The following is a 13,102-nucleotide window of genomic DNA, read 5'->3' on the forward strand; positions in this document are numbered from 1 at the left end:
CTATCCTGGTATCCTGTCTTCTGACAGTGACCAGGGCCAGATACTTCAGAGGGGATGAACAGAACAGCAATTATCGAGTGATCCATTCCCTGTCAACCAGTCCCAGTTTCTAGCAGTCAGAGGTTTAGGGATACCCAGAGCATGGGGTTGCATCCCTGACCATCTTGGCTAATAACCATTGATGGACCTATCTTCCATGAACTTACTTAGTTATACTTTGGCCTTCACAACATCCCCTGGCAACAAATTCCACAGGTTGACTGTGCATTATGTGAAGAAATACTTCCATTTGTTTATTTTAAACCTGCTGCCTATTAATTTCATTGGGTGACCCCTGGTGCTTGCGTTATGAGACGGAGTAAATAACAATTCCTTATTTACTTTCTCCACACCAGTCATGATTTTATAGACCTCTATCAGCCATCGCTTTTCTAAGCTGAACACCCCAGTCTTTTTAATCTCTTCTTGTATGGAAGCTGTTCCATCCCTCTAATCATTTTTGTTGCCCTTCTCTGTACTTTTTCCAATTCTAATGTATCTTTTTTTGAGATGGGGCGACCAGAACTGCACATGTGGTATTCAAGGTGTGGGCATACCATGGATTTATATAGTGGCCTTACGATATTTTCTGTCTTATTATCTATCCCTTTCCTAATGGTTCCTAACATTCTACTAGCTTTTTTGACTGCCACTGCACATTGAGCTGATGTTTTTAGAGAACTGTCCACAATGACTCCAAGATCTTTTCTTGAGTGGTAACAGCTAATTTAGATCCGATCGTTTTATATGTAGAGTTGGGATTATGTTTTCCAATGTGCATTATTTTGCACTTATCAGTATTGAATTTCATCAGCCATTTTGTTGCCCAGTCACCCAGTTTTATGAGATCTCTTTGTAGATCTCAGTCAGCTTTGGACTTAACTATCTTGAATAATTTTGTATCCTCTGCAACCTTTGCCACCTCACTATTTACCCCCTTTTCCAGATCATTTATGAATATGTTGAACAGCACTGGTCTCAGTACAGACCCCTGGGGACACCACTATTTATACCACTATTTACCTCTCTCCATTCTGAAATCTGACCATTTATTCCTATCCTTTGCTTCCTATTTTTTAACCAGTTACTGGTCCACAAGAGGATCTTCCCTGTTATCCCATGATTCCTTACTTAAGAACATTTGGTGTGGGACTTTGCCAAAGGCTTCCTGAAAGTCCAGGTACACTATAGCCACTGAATCACCTTTGTCCACATGCTTGTGGACACACTGAAAGAATTCTAATAGATTGGTGAGGCTTGATTTCCCTTTACAAAAGCTGTATTGACTCTTCCCCAACATACTGTGTTCATCTACAGGTCTGATAATTCTGTTCTTCACTATAGTTTCTACCAATTTGCTTGGTAGTGACATTAGGCTTACCATCCTGTTGTTGCCAGGATCACCTCTAGACCCTTGTTAAAAAATTGGCATCACATTAGATATCCTCCAGTCAGCTGGCACAGAGGCTGATTTAAATGATAGGTTACATACCACTTGTAGTACTTCTGATATTTGAGTTCCTTCAGAACTCTTGGGTAAATACCATCTGGTCCTGGTGACTTATTACTGTTTAATTTGTCAATTTGTTCCAAAACTGCTAATTTACCAGTGAGAACTGCAACTTCATAAGGATTTTGGAAAATAACAATGTTCTTAATTTCCTTTTCATTCAGTATCCTTTTCCATAGGAGGGGGGCTGCCAATATTCCTGTGCTTTGTTAGGAAAGCTGCTGAACTTCTTTGGCTATATCTGCACTTAGGGTGGTGCATAGAGTACAGACACTGCATGCCCAACTAGCATGGGTATAAATAGCAGTGCAGACAGTGAGGCATGGCATAGGTGGGTAGAGTACAGACATGCCAGAACCATAGAGTATATACCCTATATGGCTCTCTACACTCCGAAGCCATGCCTCCCCATCTACACTGCTGTTTTTAGCAGTGTAGTGCCCTGCTGCTTCCTTGTTGCCAGAGCCTTTCCCCACTGCAGTGAAAGACTCTGGCAGCAGGGAAAGGCTCTGCCGAGGTCTGTGAGTAGAATTTAGTCACTGGCTTAATCCAGCTCCCCCACATTGGTTCACTGTTTGTGCAGAGAGGACTCTCTCCTCTGGTACTGCCATCCCTACCAAGCCGCCTGTGCAGATACAGGCTTGGTGTGTGGGCTGTGACAGGTCTACAAATTCCTCGGGCGCCACTGTGGGTGTGCTGCCAACAACTACTCGATAAGCAGTGAAACAATCCTGATGAGGTTAACTTGTCCTCTCAATTCCCCTTTATTTGGTTTATAAGCAGAGACTGGTGCATGTTTAGACGAGAAGGTGTGGGAGAGGCCTGTATTTTTGGGCAAATGCATGACTTGGTTTACGCACTCACTTTGTGTGCTGACCTACCATAAGTACTGACTTTTATTTTTCCCCGGGGTGCTCCACCCCACCCCGTTCCCGCTCCAACCCCTCCCCCAAGGCCCTTGCGTGCTCGCCACTGACTGCTCTCCGCCCACCCGCAAGTGCCTCTCCCAGCTTCCAAACAGCTGATCGGCGGCCCAGCCAAACAGCTGTGGCTGCTGGGCACTGAGCTGGTGGGAGTCTGGGAGCACCCATGGAGGCAGTGCCTATGTGATCTACTAGGTCTGAAGACGTTAATTCCTCCTCTCGGGTAAGGTGAGTAAGGGATGGGTAAGGCTCTTTGTTTTGTTTTTGTTTTTTTAAATTTCCCAGGAATTTATTGGGTTTTATTAAAAAATTTAAAAATGGGAGAAAATTGGGAAAAAGAGTGGGTGATAGGGGAAGGGTGCCTGGTACTTATGGGGGAGGGGGATGGGTGATACTCCCCACATAGCAGTTGAGGAAGCATTCTACTCCCTGCAGCAGCAGTCAGGGGATCTTGGCAGCTGGGACCAGGCCCCCTGCCCATTTTGCTCCCCCTCTTCGTGGAGGTAGTGGAGAGGGCCACGCTGAAGGGTTGGGCTCAGGAGTGGAGTGGAAGGCTGCGACCCTTGAACAACAGCTCCCTCCTGCCCCCAGCCTTTCACCGAGGCCCATCTGCTTCCCCTGTGAAAAATTCCCGGGTCCAAAAAAAGCCAAAATTAGGGCGGAAATTGGTAAAACCAAGATTTTTTTGGGTGGAAACTTGGAAAATACCCGGCTGCTTCCCCTTCCACTTGTGGCTGCTCATTTTACCACTGTGTCTTCTGCTTCCCTTCATTCCAGTCCATGTTTTCCTCCTCACTTTCTCTTCTCCAGTCCCTACACCTCCTGGCTTTTCTGGCTGGCTTTTTGTTGATCTCACTGGTCTGGGAAATGCATGCTGCATTTCTGGTCTTCAAACTCCCACCCTCTTCCTATCTCTGCTAACCAGTATTATGAAAGTAACATGGAACTCCTTGTCAGTACAGTGCAAACAGCCTCTCTTGTTCAGTGACCAAGCTCTGTCCCTCTGCTTTTTTGTTCAGCGATAAAACTAAAAAGTAACTTGGAAGCAGAGTCTGGGGAATGTCCACTCCTGGAAGAGTGAATTGGGTAGGTTATTCACTTGGGTTAATTTTTAACGGACTGCAGAAGGTCATGAAAATCTCTTGCAGTCTGCTGAGAAGACCCTCCTTTCCTTTCAGTGATATTTCCATAGGGCCAAAAATATAACAAAGGAAAGGCTCTCCTTATTTTGGGATCAGAAGTGCTCCATATATAAACTGCAATACAGTGTATGTAGATTTCTAGAGCACCTACTGCCTGAGTAACGAGGTGCTTATTTACAAAGTTAAACACAGTTCAGCTTTAACTACTCACAAAGAAGAATTGAGAAGACGTTGGTTCTGTCAACAGACCTGTTAGCAACCCGGTGGCCATCTCAGTCCAAAAGGAAACACAAGTTCTATGAGACACGAAATGAAAGCAAAACCAAAGAAAAGCTAAACTTAATAGACCCATCTTGCTGGCCTGAAAGGGAGGGTGTCCTAGCCTGTTATAAACCATTCAAAGTCATCTTTATAGAACAAATAGGAGGTGGTCACACTGCCCGGAAGAGCTGAGGGGCTCGTTGTGGGCAGGACACACATGAATGTAACAAATGAGTTGCTGGGGGAAGTGAGGGCAAGGCTGGTTGAAGCTGAGAAGTGGCGGGGGCTGATCAGAGTGGCTGTTCTACGGCCACTGACACAATCATCAGGGGTGATATTAGGATTGTTCCCCGACATGGAACAAACGCAGGCTTGTCTTGTTCCTTTACATGTAAAGTGAAGTTGGGGCTGGTCAAAGGTGCTGACCCTGAAGACGGAATTCTGCAGCACAAAGCAGTTGTCTCCACCACAGACGCTTCGTCTTTGCTTCCCTTGCACTGCTTGAGCTTGGTCAAGTGACTCAGAACACAGGTCAACGGGAGCTCAGCACCATGAGGCTTTAGTTTAACAAGGGTACAGAACCCCTGTAGGAGACGGTTCATCCTCACACAAAGGCATTCGGGGGTAGGGGGGGGAACTATGGTGGGACTGAGGGCAGGGGCACCAGAGCGGGGGGGTCAGGGGCCATTGCCTCATCACTTTTAAAAGTGGACAGGCTATGCCCTCCAAGTTTTATAGGCCGTAAGGGTGAGTGACGAGGAAGAGGGGGCGAAGAGGAGTGAGCAGGGGGGCAGGGTCTTGGGTGGAAGAGGCAGCACAGGAGCAGGGCCCTGGGGGAATGGGTGGTGTGGGAGGTCGGGGGGAAAGGAGGTGATGCGGGGGAAGAGCTTCGGGGGGAAGGGCCATGGTGCGGACCCCAGTGGCCCCCCCCACTTTTAGAGAGCTTCTGATTGAGGGGAGTTGTAGTTCAGGAACCATGCTAAAGCATGCTGGGAAGGAATGCCAAAGAACATAAGGAACAGACTTCCCTCAGAAATGGAAGAGACTGGGATGAGGCAGGACCTGGTGTGGGCTCTCCTTGGCTGGGAAACCATCCAAGAGGGCCTTGGATGAGGCCTGGCGAGAGGCAGGGTATAGTAGGTGATTGTGGGCACAGGGCGCACAGGGGCTGGGGAAGGGAATGCAGATGGAGCACTAGCTTCTGTCTCGAGGCCTGTAGCTGGAGCTTCTGGGGGAGGAAGCCAGCCCCCTTCCTCCCTTGTATCAATGGTGGGGAAGATCGGGACAGGTTGCGGGAGAAATGGCTATTGAACTAGCCTCAGGAGGGAAAACTGGTGCCAGCCCTGCATCGACAGGGGTGAAGACAGTGGTCTGAGGGCCCAGGACGTGTTCTGAGTTTGAACTCCTGTTTGCCCTGAATAGGGGGACTTGTGGCTTGCCTGGAGGGCTGAACCACATCAAAGGGCCTAGCTACAGAAGCACAAGGGAGCTAAGGTATCCCATAGCTGCCAAGTAAGAACCTCTTACATTGAGGTATTGAGGCTTTGAAATTCTGTCTCTAGCGGTGTCTACACTAGAGACTTTCTTAAAAATATCTCGCTGTAGCAACCGCTCTGGGAGTATGAGCATAGAGCATGCCAGTGGTGTGTTTACTTGTTATACTCGTACCCTGTGTGACAGAAGCTAAAGTGCCAATGGCATGGCCTATGCTAGAGCTCCTACCATAGCCACAAGCTGTGGCGTTTCAGTGGTGAGAGCAGCGATAGGAAATTTAAGGAAAGTCTATTGGAGATACTGCCTCTGTGCCTGTGAAATGCTACCTCACAGGGATCAATGAAATGTTTGCAGAGGGCTTTGCACTTGGTCAGCATGTTTAAGCTGAGACTCTCAAAGTATTTATTAACCAGCTGTGGGTAACCACCTATCTCACCTATAAGATAAAAATTATCTTCTCCCAGTCCAGATGTACATTTTTGTGTGTGTATGTGTGTGGAGTTAACGAACTCCTCCATGACCTCACCATTATGCTGTGCTTTTCTGCTAACTAGTCTGCCCTGCGTTACTGTTCTTCTCTCTTCATCCTGGAGCCGAGTACAACGGAGGACAGGGCCTCACTTTTCCAGCTGTAATTCTGCCAAAGTTCCTTGTCACTTCTATCAGAGGGGTAGCCGTGTTAGTCTGAATCTGTAAAAAGCAGCAGAGGGAAGAAGTGAGGTTCTGACCCACGAAAGCTTATGCTCCCAGTACTTCTGTTAGTCTCAAAGGTGCCACAGGACCCTCTGTTGCTTGTCACTTCTAGGATTTTACCAAGTTTTCTGGCAAATACAGCTGAGTTTGCCCAGTTAGATCTGAACTCAGTGTCCAAGTGGAGGTGCTGGTCCACATGTAGGCTTTCACACTCATCCTTGGTGTATTGACACTACATTTGGCTGTTCTTTAATCATGCTACCTCAGCTGGGAAAGAAGCAGTGTATGGAGAAAAATGTGTCCAAAGATCACCCATAAGGGCGCAAGCATAGCGAATTAATTACTCAGCCTGTCGGGCTGGTTAATGCTACGTCCTGTGAATTGTATTAATATCCAGAGGCTGAAGTACTCTGGACAAGTTGCAGACTCTTTCAGTCAGCTCACATGCCTAAATTCTAAGTAAGAAACCACAGCTGTCAGCTCCATGCAGATAAAATCAGTGAAGACAGGAGGAAATGGATGACAGACCGGATGTATGTTCTGTGCGTAACAATATTCAGTTTATTAAAATAACTCAATGCTTCCCATTGGCTTATATTTCTAGTAAACAGTTAGCATAGCAGGTGGCCAGACCAAGTTTTTCTCGGGTTTTTGACTGGGGGCTACAGATGCACACTGAAATCACACAGCCCAGCTGGCTGTGAAACTGAGGGGGAGGGCTTGGCTGGGATGGGAGAGACACTGCATGGAGTTGCTGTCTGAGACATTCAGCTACTAGCACTGCCTGGATGTCCATTCTTCAAAAGGAAATGCAGTGGGGTTTGTAGGACCATAGTTCCTTGCCTGACTGCTGTTCTCGTGGGTACTTCAGAAGTAGTCAGGCCTGGTTTTGGGGTAGTTTATTTGAAGGGGAGCAGAAAGGGTCCTTCCCTACCAAGTCAGAGATTAGTGTTTTACCTGTGAGTTGTTGAATACAATAATTACTGACAGTGGAAGCTCAAGTCAGGTATTACCTTACTGATCAAGGGATCAGACCCTCCAAGTTGTGGTCTCTCTTATCTGGATGTTTTCACTTATAATTATACCCATTTTGCAAATATAGATGGTGGCATAGAGAGGGTTGGGTCACTCTTCAGGTGCCTAGATGGTGTAATGAGGCCAACTCTGCCTGTCCCTTTGGGTCTTTGTACTGCCAGGAATAGTAAAGTGGACTGTGCTCTGGTGCATGCATGTTCAGGTATCAGTGAAGGGGGAACTCAGTCTCTCAATATAGCCCCCTCAGTGTTGCTCAATTGCTTGTAGGGGAAGTTAGTAAGGCAAGGGTCAGAGTTTTCTGAATGAAAGAGCAGTTGAATAATTCATATCCAAAGTTCCCCCAGCTGGCTGCTCCATCAGCAGTTAATCGAGTAACTGATTAACATAGCTCGCTCTGTTTTCACTCTACCTAATAGCTCTGTTTCCATAGCCTCCAGTCAGGCGACAGGACTAGGACTATGAGGAAATGCCCTACAAGATCAAACCATTCAGAAGCTTTAACAAATCCAAATATATTGTTAGATGGCTCTCCTTGACCACTGTTTTCATAGAATCATAGGGCTGGAAGAGACCTCACGAGGTCATCTAGGCCAGTCCCCTGCACTCATGGCAGGATTAAGTATTAGCTAGACCATTCCTGACAGGTGTTTGTCTAACCTGCTCTTAAAAATCCCCAATGATGGAGCTTCCACAACCTCCCTTGGCAATTTATATCAGCACTTAACCACCCAGACAGGAAGTTTTTCCTAATGTCCAGTCTAAACCTCCCTTCCTGCAATTTAAGCCCATTGTTTCTTGTCCTATCTGTAGAGGTTAAGGAGAACAATTTTTCTCCCTCTTCCTTGTAACAACCTTTTATGTACTTGAAAACTGTTATCCGCCTCCCCCCTCCCACCCCCGCCACAGTCTTCACTTTTCCAGACTAAACAAACCAATTTTTTTTCAATCTTCCCTAATAGTTCATGTTTTCTAGACCAGGGGTTCTCAACCTTTTTCTTTCTGAGGCCTCCCCACAACATGCTATAAAAACTCCACGGCCCACTTGTGCCATAACAACTGTTTTTCTGCATATAAAAGCCAGGACCAGTGTTAAGGGGTAACAAGCAGGACAACTGTCTGGGGCCCCATGCCACAGGAGGCCCCATGAAGCTAAGTCAGTTTCAGCCTGGGGTGGCAGGGCTCGGGGCCCCAGGCTTAACCCCATGAGGTGGGGCTTCGGCTTTCTGCCCTGGGCCCCAGCAAATCTAATGCCAGCCGTGCTTGCTGGACCCCCTGAATCCTCCTTGTGGCCCCCCAGGGGGCCCCGGATCCTGAGAACCACTGTTCTAGACCTTTTGTCATTTTTGTTGCACTTCTCTGGATTTCTTCAGTTTGTCCACATCTTTCCTGAATGTGGCGCCCAAAACTGGACACAATACTCCAGATTGAGGCCTAATTAGCGCACAGTAGAGAGGAAGAATTACTTCTTGTGTCTTGCTTACAACACTCCTGCTAATACATCCCAGAGTGATGTTTACTTTTTTTCCCAACATTGTTACACTGTTGACTCATATTTAGCTTGTGATCTACTATGACCCCCAGATCCCTTTCTGCAGTACTCCTTCCTAGGCAGTCATTTCCCATTTTGCATTTATGCAACTGATTGTCCTTTCTAAGTTGAGTACTTTGCATTTCTCCTTATTGAATTTCATCCTATTTACTTGAGACCATTTCTCCAGTTTATCTTGATCATTTTGAATTTTAATTCTATCCTCCAAAGCACTTGTAGCCCCTCCCAGCTTTGTAGCTGTGATCATACAATTCTAATAAACTAGAGAGGCCTGAATTGTTGTTTCTTTTATGGACGATGTGCTGATTGTCCACATTTTATTGTGCTCATCTAGGTCTTTGAAATCCTGTCTAATCTCATCTCATCCAATCTTCCTGGTGCTGAGGCAATCTGTGACAGCTTGTGGTTCTTGGAGATTGCCCTTAGTACCTTCAAGACAGGTGCAGCACCCTCCAGTTCTCACAGCTGCTAACAAAAACATGCAGAGTTCCTTCAGCTCTGCCCGAACCTCCGCAACTACAAAGGTAGTTTTATTCCTGTTTTTGTAACTGTGAAGCTGAGTCCAGAGGGGAGTCCTCTGTGTTTTAAATATTTTTATTACCCTGTAAAGTTACCTTCCATCCTGATTTTGCAGGTGTGATTCTTTTACTTTTTTCTTTATAATAAAGTTCTTCTTTTAAGAACCGGATTGATTTTAGTGTTGTAAAGATAAAGAGTCTGGTCTGTACTCACATTGCTAAGGCAATTAGTTGGTATATTATTCTCAAGCCTCCCCAGGAGAGGTGGTGAAGGAGCTTGGGGGGATATTTTGGGGGGATAGGGATTCCAAGTGACCATCCCCTGAATTTTTGTGTAAATCACTTGTTGGTGTCAGCAATACCGTCCAAGAACAAGGAAAGGAATTTGTGCCTTGGGGAAGTTTTTAACCTAAGCTGGTAGAATATAAGTTTAGGGGTCTCCATGTGGGTCCCCACATCTGTACCCCAGAGTTCAGAGTGGGGGGGGGAACCCTGACAGAGACTGATTGGGTTGGAGTAGAAAGGGTGGATCCAATAGTCTGATATAACTCTGTGGTGAGCAATACAAGTAGGCCCTCAAAAGCAGGCTCATCATTGGCACTAAGGGGGATCAATTATCCTTTAATTGCTTTGGGAGAGGAGTGTACACTGTTAGAATCAGCCCAGCTGATGACCAAATTCCTGTAACTGTCTCATTTTCATAGAATGGGGCTGTTGAATAAGCATATTCAGTGCCACTACAGCAGTTCTGTGGAGCTGTATGTCGCTGTGACCAAATGCAAACCACCCCAGATGTCCCGTTACAGGAATAAATGAGGAAACTTGGTTGATTCCCCTTTCTTCAACTAGATCTCCTTTCCTGAGTTCTTGTTTAAGAATTTCAGCAGGTTCTCTTTTAGAATACTTTGTGTTTGTGTGTTTCTCCATGCATCCATGTATTTTTGGTGCATGAGAATGACCTAACGGGATTCTGTCTGCTTTGTTTAGACTCTGGCTGCGATTCTGTGACTGATACAGAGGCAGAAGACGAGAGAAACCCAGTTTACTCCAGGAAACTTGCGATGAGTCAGCAGCACGGGACATCCAAGAGCACCCTGGGAGACCTGGTGGTGCAGCCTGACCGCATACGCTGTGGGGTACAGTATGTCCATTTCCTCTAGAGTTCTCAACATGGGATTGTACTGTGCACTAGTGGCTAGTGCTCTGCATTGCCATGCTGGAGACCCAAGCTCAGTTCTTTCCCTTCAGCCCCACCCTCAGTGTCTCCATCTCCTGAGATTCCTTCCCGCAGCCCAGGAGCAATACTGTGACACTCAGTGTCCTACGGTTGTCCTGGCTGCACTGTAATGCCTCTGATGAAGACTTAAACAGGGTAGCCACCCAACCTGAAGGTTGTGGAAGAGGCTCAAGCTTTTATGGGCTTATTCAGGTTGGTGGGATGTAATTAGTCGTGGTGGACTGTATTCAGGTTCTGGGGTTAACGCACCAATTTGTAAGGGTCCCAAGGCACTTCCTGCAAATTATCTGGATCAGTTTCCTGTCTCTTCTGAAAGACAGCATCTCTGTCAGCACAGCTCATCTCCCCGGCCTCTCTCCCCAAATGAAGAGTACTGTACATATGCCCCAGCAAACTCTGACACAAGAGCACCACCTAATGGAGCACCAACTTCACTTCCCTCCGTATCTGGGGATATATGTTCTGGTCTGACCCAGCCTGATACTGCTCAGTTTGAGATCTGATGTCCATACAACTTGAAGTACTGACTGTTACAGGAGACTTGAAAAACCCAACAGCTAAGCAGCACTGCTGTGTTGCAATGTGACCACCAGTTTACATTATTTCCTTTTCATGCATTGTGGAAAAAGCACCAGCTTAGCCTTTTAGTGCAATGAAACAAGGGCAGCAACTCGATATGTTTCCATACTTGTCACGGTGTGACCAAATCCCAGACTTGTATAGTTTCTCCATATTTGGAGTCTGTTTTAAAGCCCCAGCTCCTGGAGTCATGTGACCATGGGACACTCAGCTTTTATTTAGAGTTTCTAGGCTTCATGGTTGCAGAGAAACTTGAAAACATGAGCCATAAAAGCGCAGATTAGTAGGCAACTGAGAATCCAAAATCTGTTTAACAAGAATTTTTAAGCTATTCACGATATTTTTGCACCTGACTCTTGATTTTTGGATGCTAGGGGTTGGCAGTATTGTTGTCACCTCATCTAAAATGGCTTTACCATACTGGGCATTTCTGGCTCAGATGCACAGTAGCAAAATATGCTCCCATGTTCAGGGAGGGGTGGAGAGGATGGTGGGTCTGAAACTTGCTCTTAGGCCTTTGTTTCCAGATCTGCGGGTGCTGAGAGTGACAGAGGTGAAACTCGCAACTCCAGTGGCTGGGACAAGGGTTTGTTTAACTGCAGCAGCCATGACCCCTACCGGTAACTATGTGTAACTGAATTTGAGCTTCTAATGGAGTTCTAAGCTTTACCTACCTGTAGCACAAGGCTGTGTGTGGTGGCATCTGAACACGCTGGCTGGAACATAGGAGAACAAATGCTGCTGTTGAACTGGAGTGGTGCCTGTGTGGCAGAAGCATTATTTAGTGGGATGGAACGGGGGTGGGAATAAATTCAAAGGAAATAGCTGATTGTGTTTTGTGAAACATCCTCGCCTGTGACTGAGTCCTAAGATCTTTGTGTGCTCTCCTCGGTATGACTGACGTGGAGACAACCTCACCACACAGAGCAAAGTTAACTGTGAAGCTGGCTGAGCTCTGGGCAGCCTCAAGATCTTGTGGGGCTGAGCAACTTGAAAAAAGAAACCTGGGGTATGTTTGGAACTTCCTGGACAGCTGTAAGTGCCACGTCCAGGGGAACGATGCTGCTACCATCCCTGTGCATTTACTGGGCAATCCATCATCTCAGGGCATTTCCAGGTTACATCATAGCCTCATGTGTTACCAGCACTATACATGCTATAAAGCTTTATCCATTTCTAGTGCCTTCCACATGGTGATAACAGGCCTTCATGAATTAAGCCTCGCAACAACATGTGCTGTAGGTAACTCACCTCTGCCTTTGTTTCCTCGTGTTTAAAATGAGGATAAGTGCGTTGTCCGAGGTGTCACCGGCAATGGCTAGGAATCTTGAACTCATGGCATGATACAATCATAGATGATCTAAGACTGAGGGGGAAATCAGAAGCTGAGGTAGGCTTTCTCTGTCATCTTTGGTACCTAGAAATGGCTGAATCCTCTGCTTTTAATAGGCTCTATCCCACTGGCATGGTTGAGAGCTCCTGGTGTACTGCATAAGAGACTGTGAGCATGAAAAGACCTACAGAATACTGGTAGATTACAATCACTGTAGTAGATGACCTGTTAGTGTAACAAAACACTTAAGTGATTACATTTAAGGCACTGGTGATCTTTAAAGTCTTGGCTATGTGAGAAAAGAGTAACACTATATTTACTTTATAGCATATAAGATGTTAGATGCCCATGCCCTGTGTTGGCAGACTAAGATTGGCTGGGAGTTTTATTAGACAATAGGATACTATTCTCCAGGGCTGGCAGTAAGATCCCTCACCTGAGAGTCTGGGCCAGGAATTCACTCCCCTTCACAGTTCAGCAGAGACGAAGCTGAGTGAGAGTTACAGCATGATGTAAGAGAGATTGATTTTTGGTTTAACTTCCCCTCTCAGAGTTCATAGTTCTGTGGCACTGAAATACTTTGGATTACAAATAGAGCTTTCGCTGGACAGGTGCTGTACAAATAGATACAAGAAGTAACCAAAAATCGGAGGAAGTCATAATACGCCTCTTTGGTCTGAAAAGTAAATGTATATTTGTTCCAATTTGCTTTCTTTGATCCTCTCCTGAGCATGAGCAATAACATCACGATGGTTGTGCTGTTTGGAGTAATAGCGGGGAAAAACTCAC

At 46.1% G+C, this 13,102-nt stretch overlaps 1 protein-coding gene across 7 annotated transcripts in view; it reads left to right on the forward strand.

Moving 5' to 3' along the window:
* PIK3AP1 (phosphoinositide-3-kinase adaptor protein 1) overlaps positions 1–13,102 on the forward strand; it is a 79,238-nt gene that overhangs the window by 27,917 nt on the left and 38,219 nt on the right. For 5 of the 7 annotated variants that reach the window (XM_024112563.3, XM_042850196.2, XM_005312075.4 and 2 more), the window contains one exon: positions 10,152–10,300. In XM_024112563.3, coding sequence (XP_023968331.1) covers positions 10,152–10,300 — 149 coding nt within the window. Of the gene's footprint in view, positions 1–2,536; positions 2,701–10,151; positions 10,301–13,102 lie in introns of those variants that run through there. The other 2 variants (XM_024112564.3, XM_065551582.1) reach the window with 2 other exon arrangements.

This window comes from Chrysemys picta, chromosome 7, assembly GCF_011386835.1.
Source record: "Chrysemys picta bellii isolate R12L10 chromosome 7, ASM1138683v2, whole genome shotgun sequence".
NCBI classification, from domain to species: Eukaryota; Metazoa; Chordata; order Testudines; family Emydidae; genus Chrysemys; species Chrysemys picta.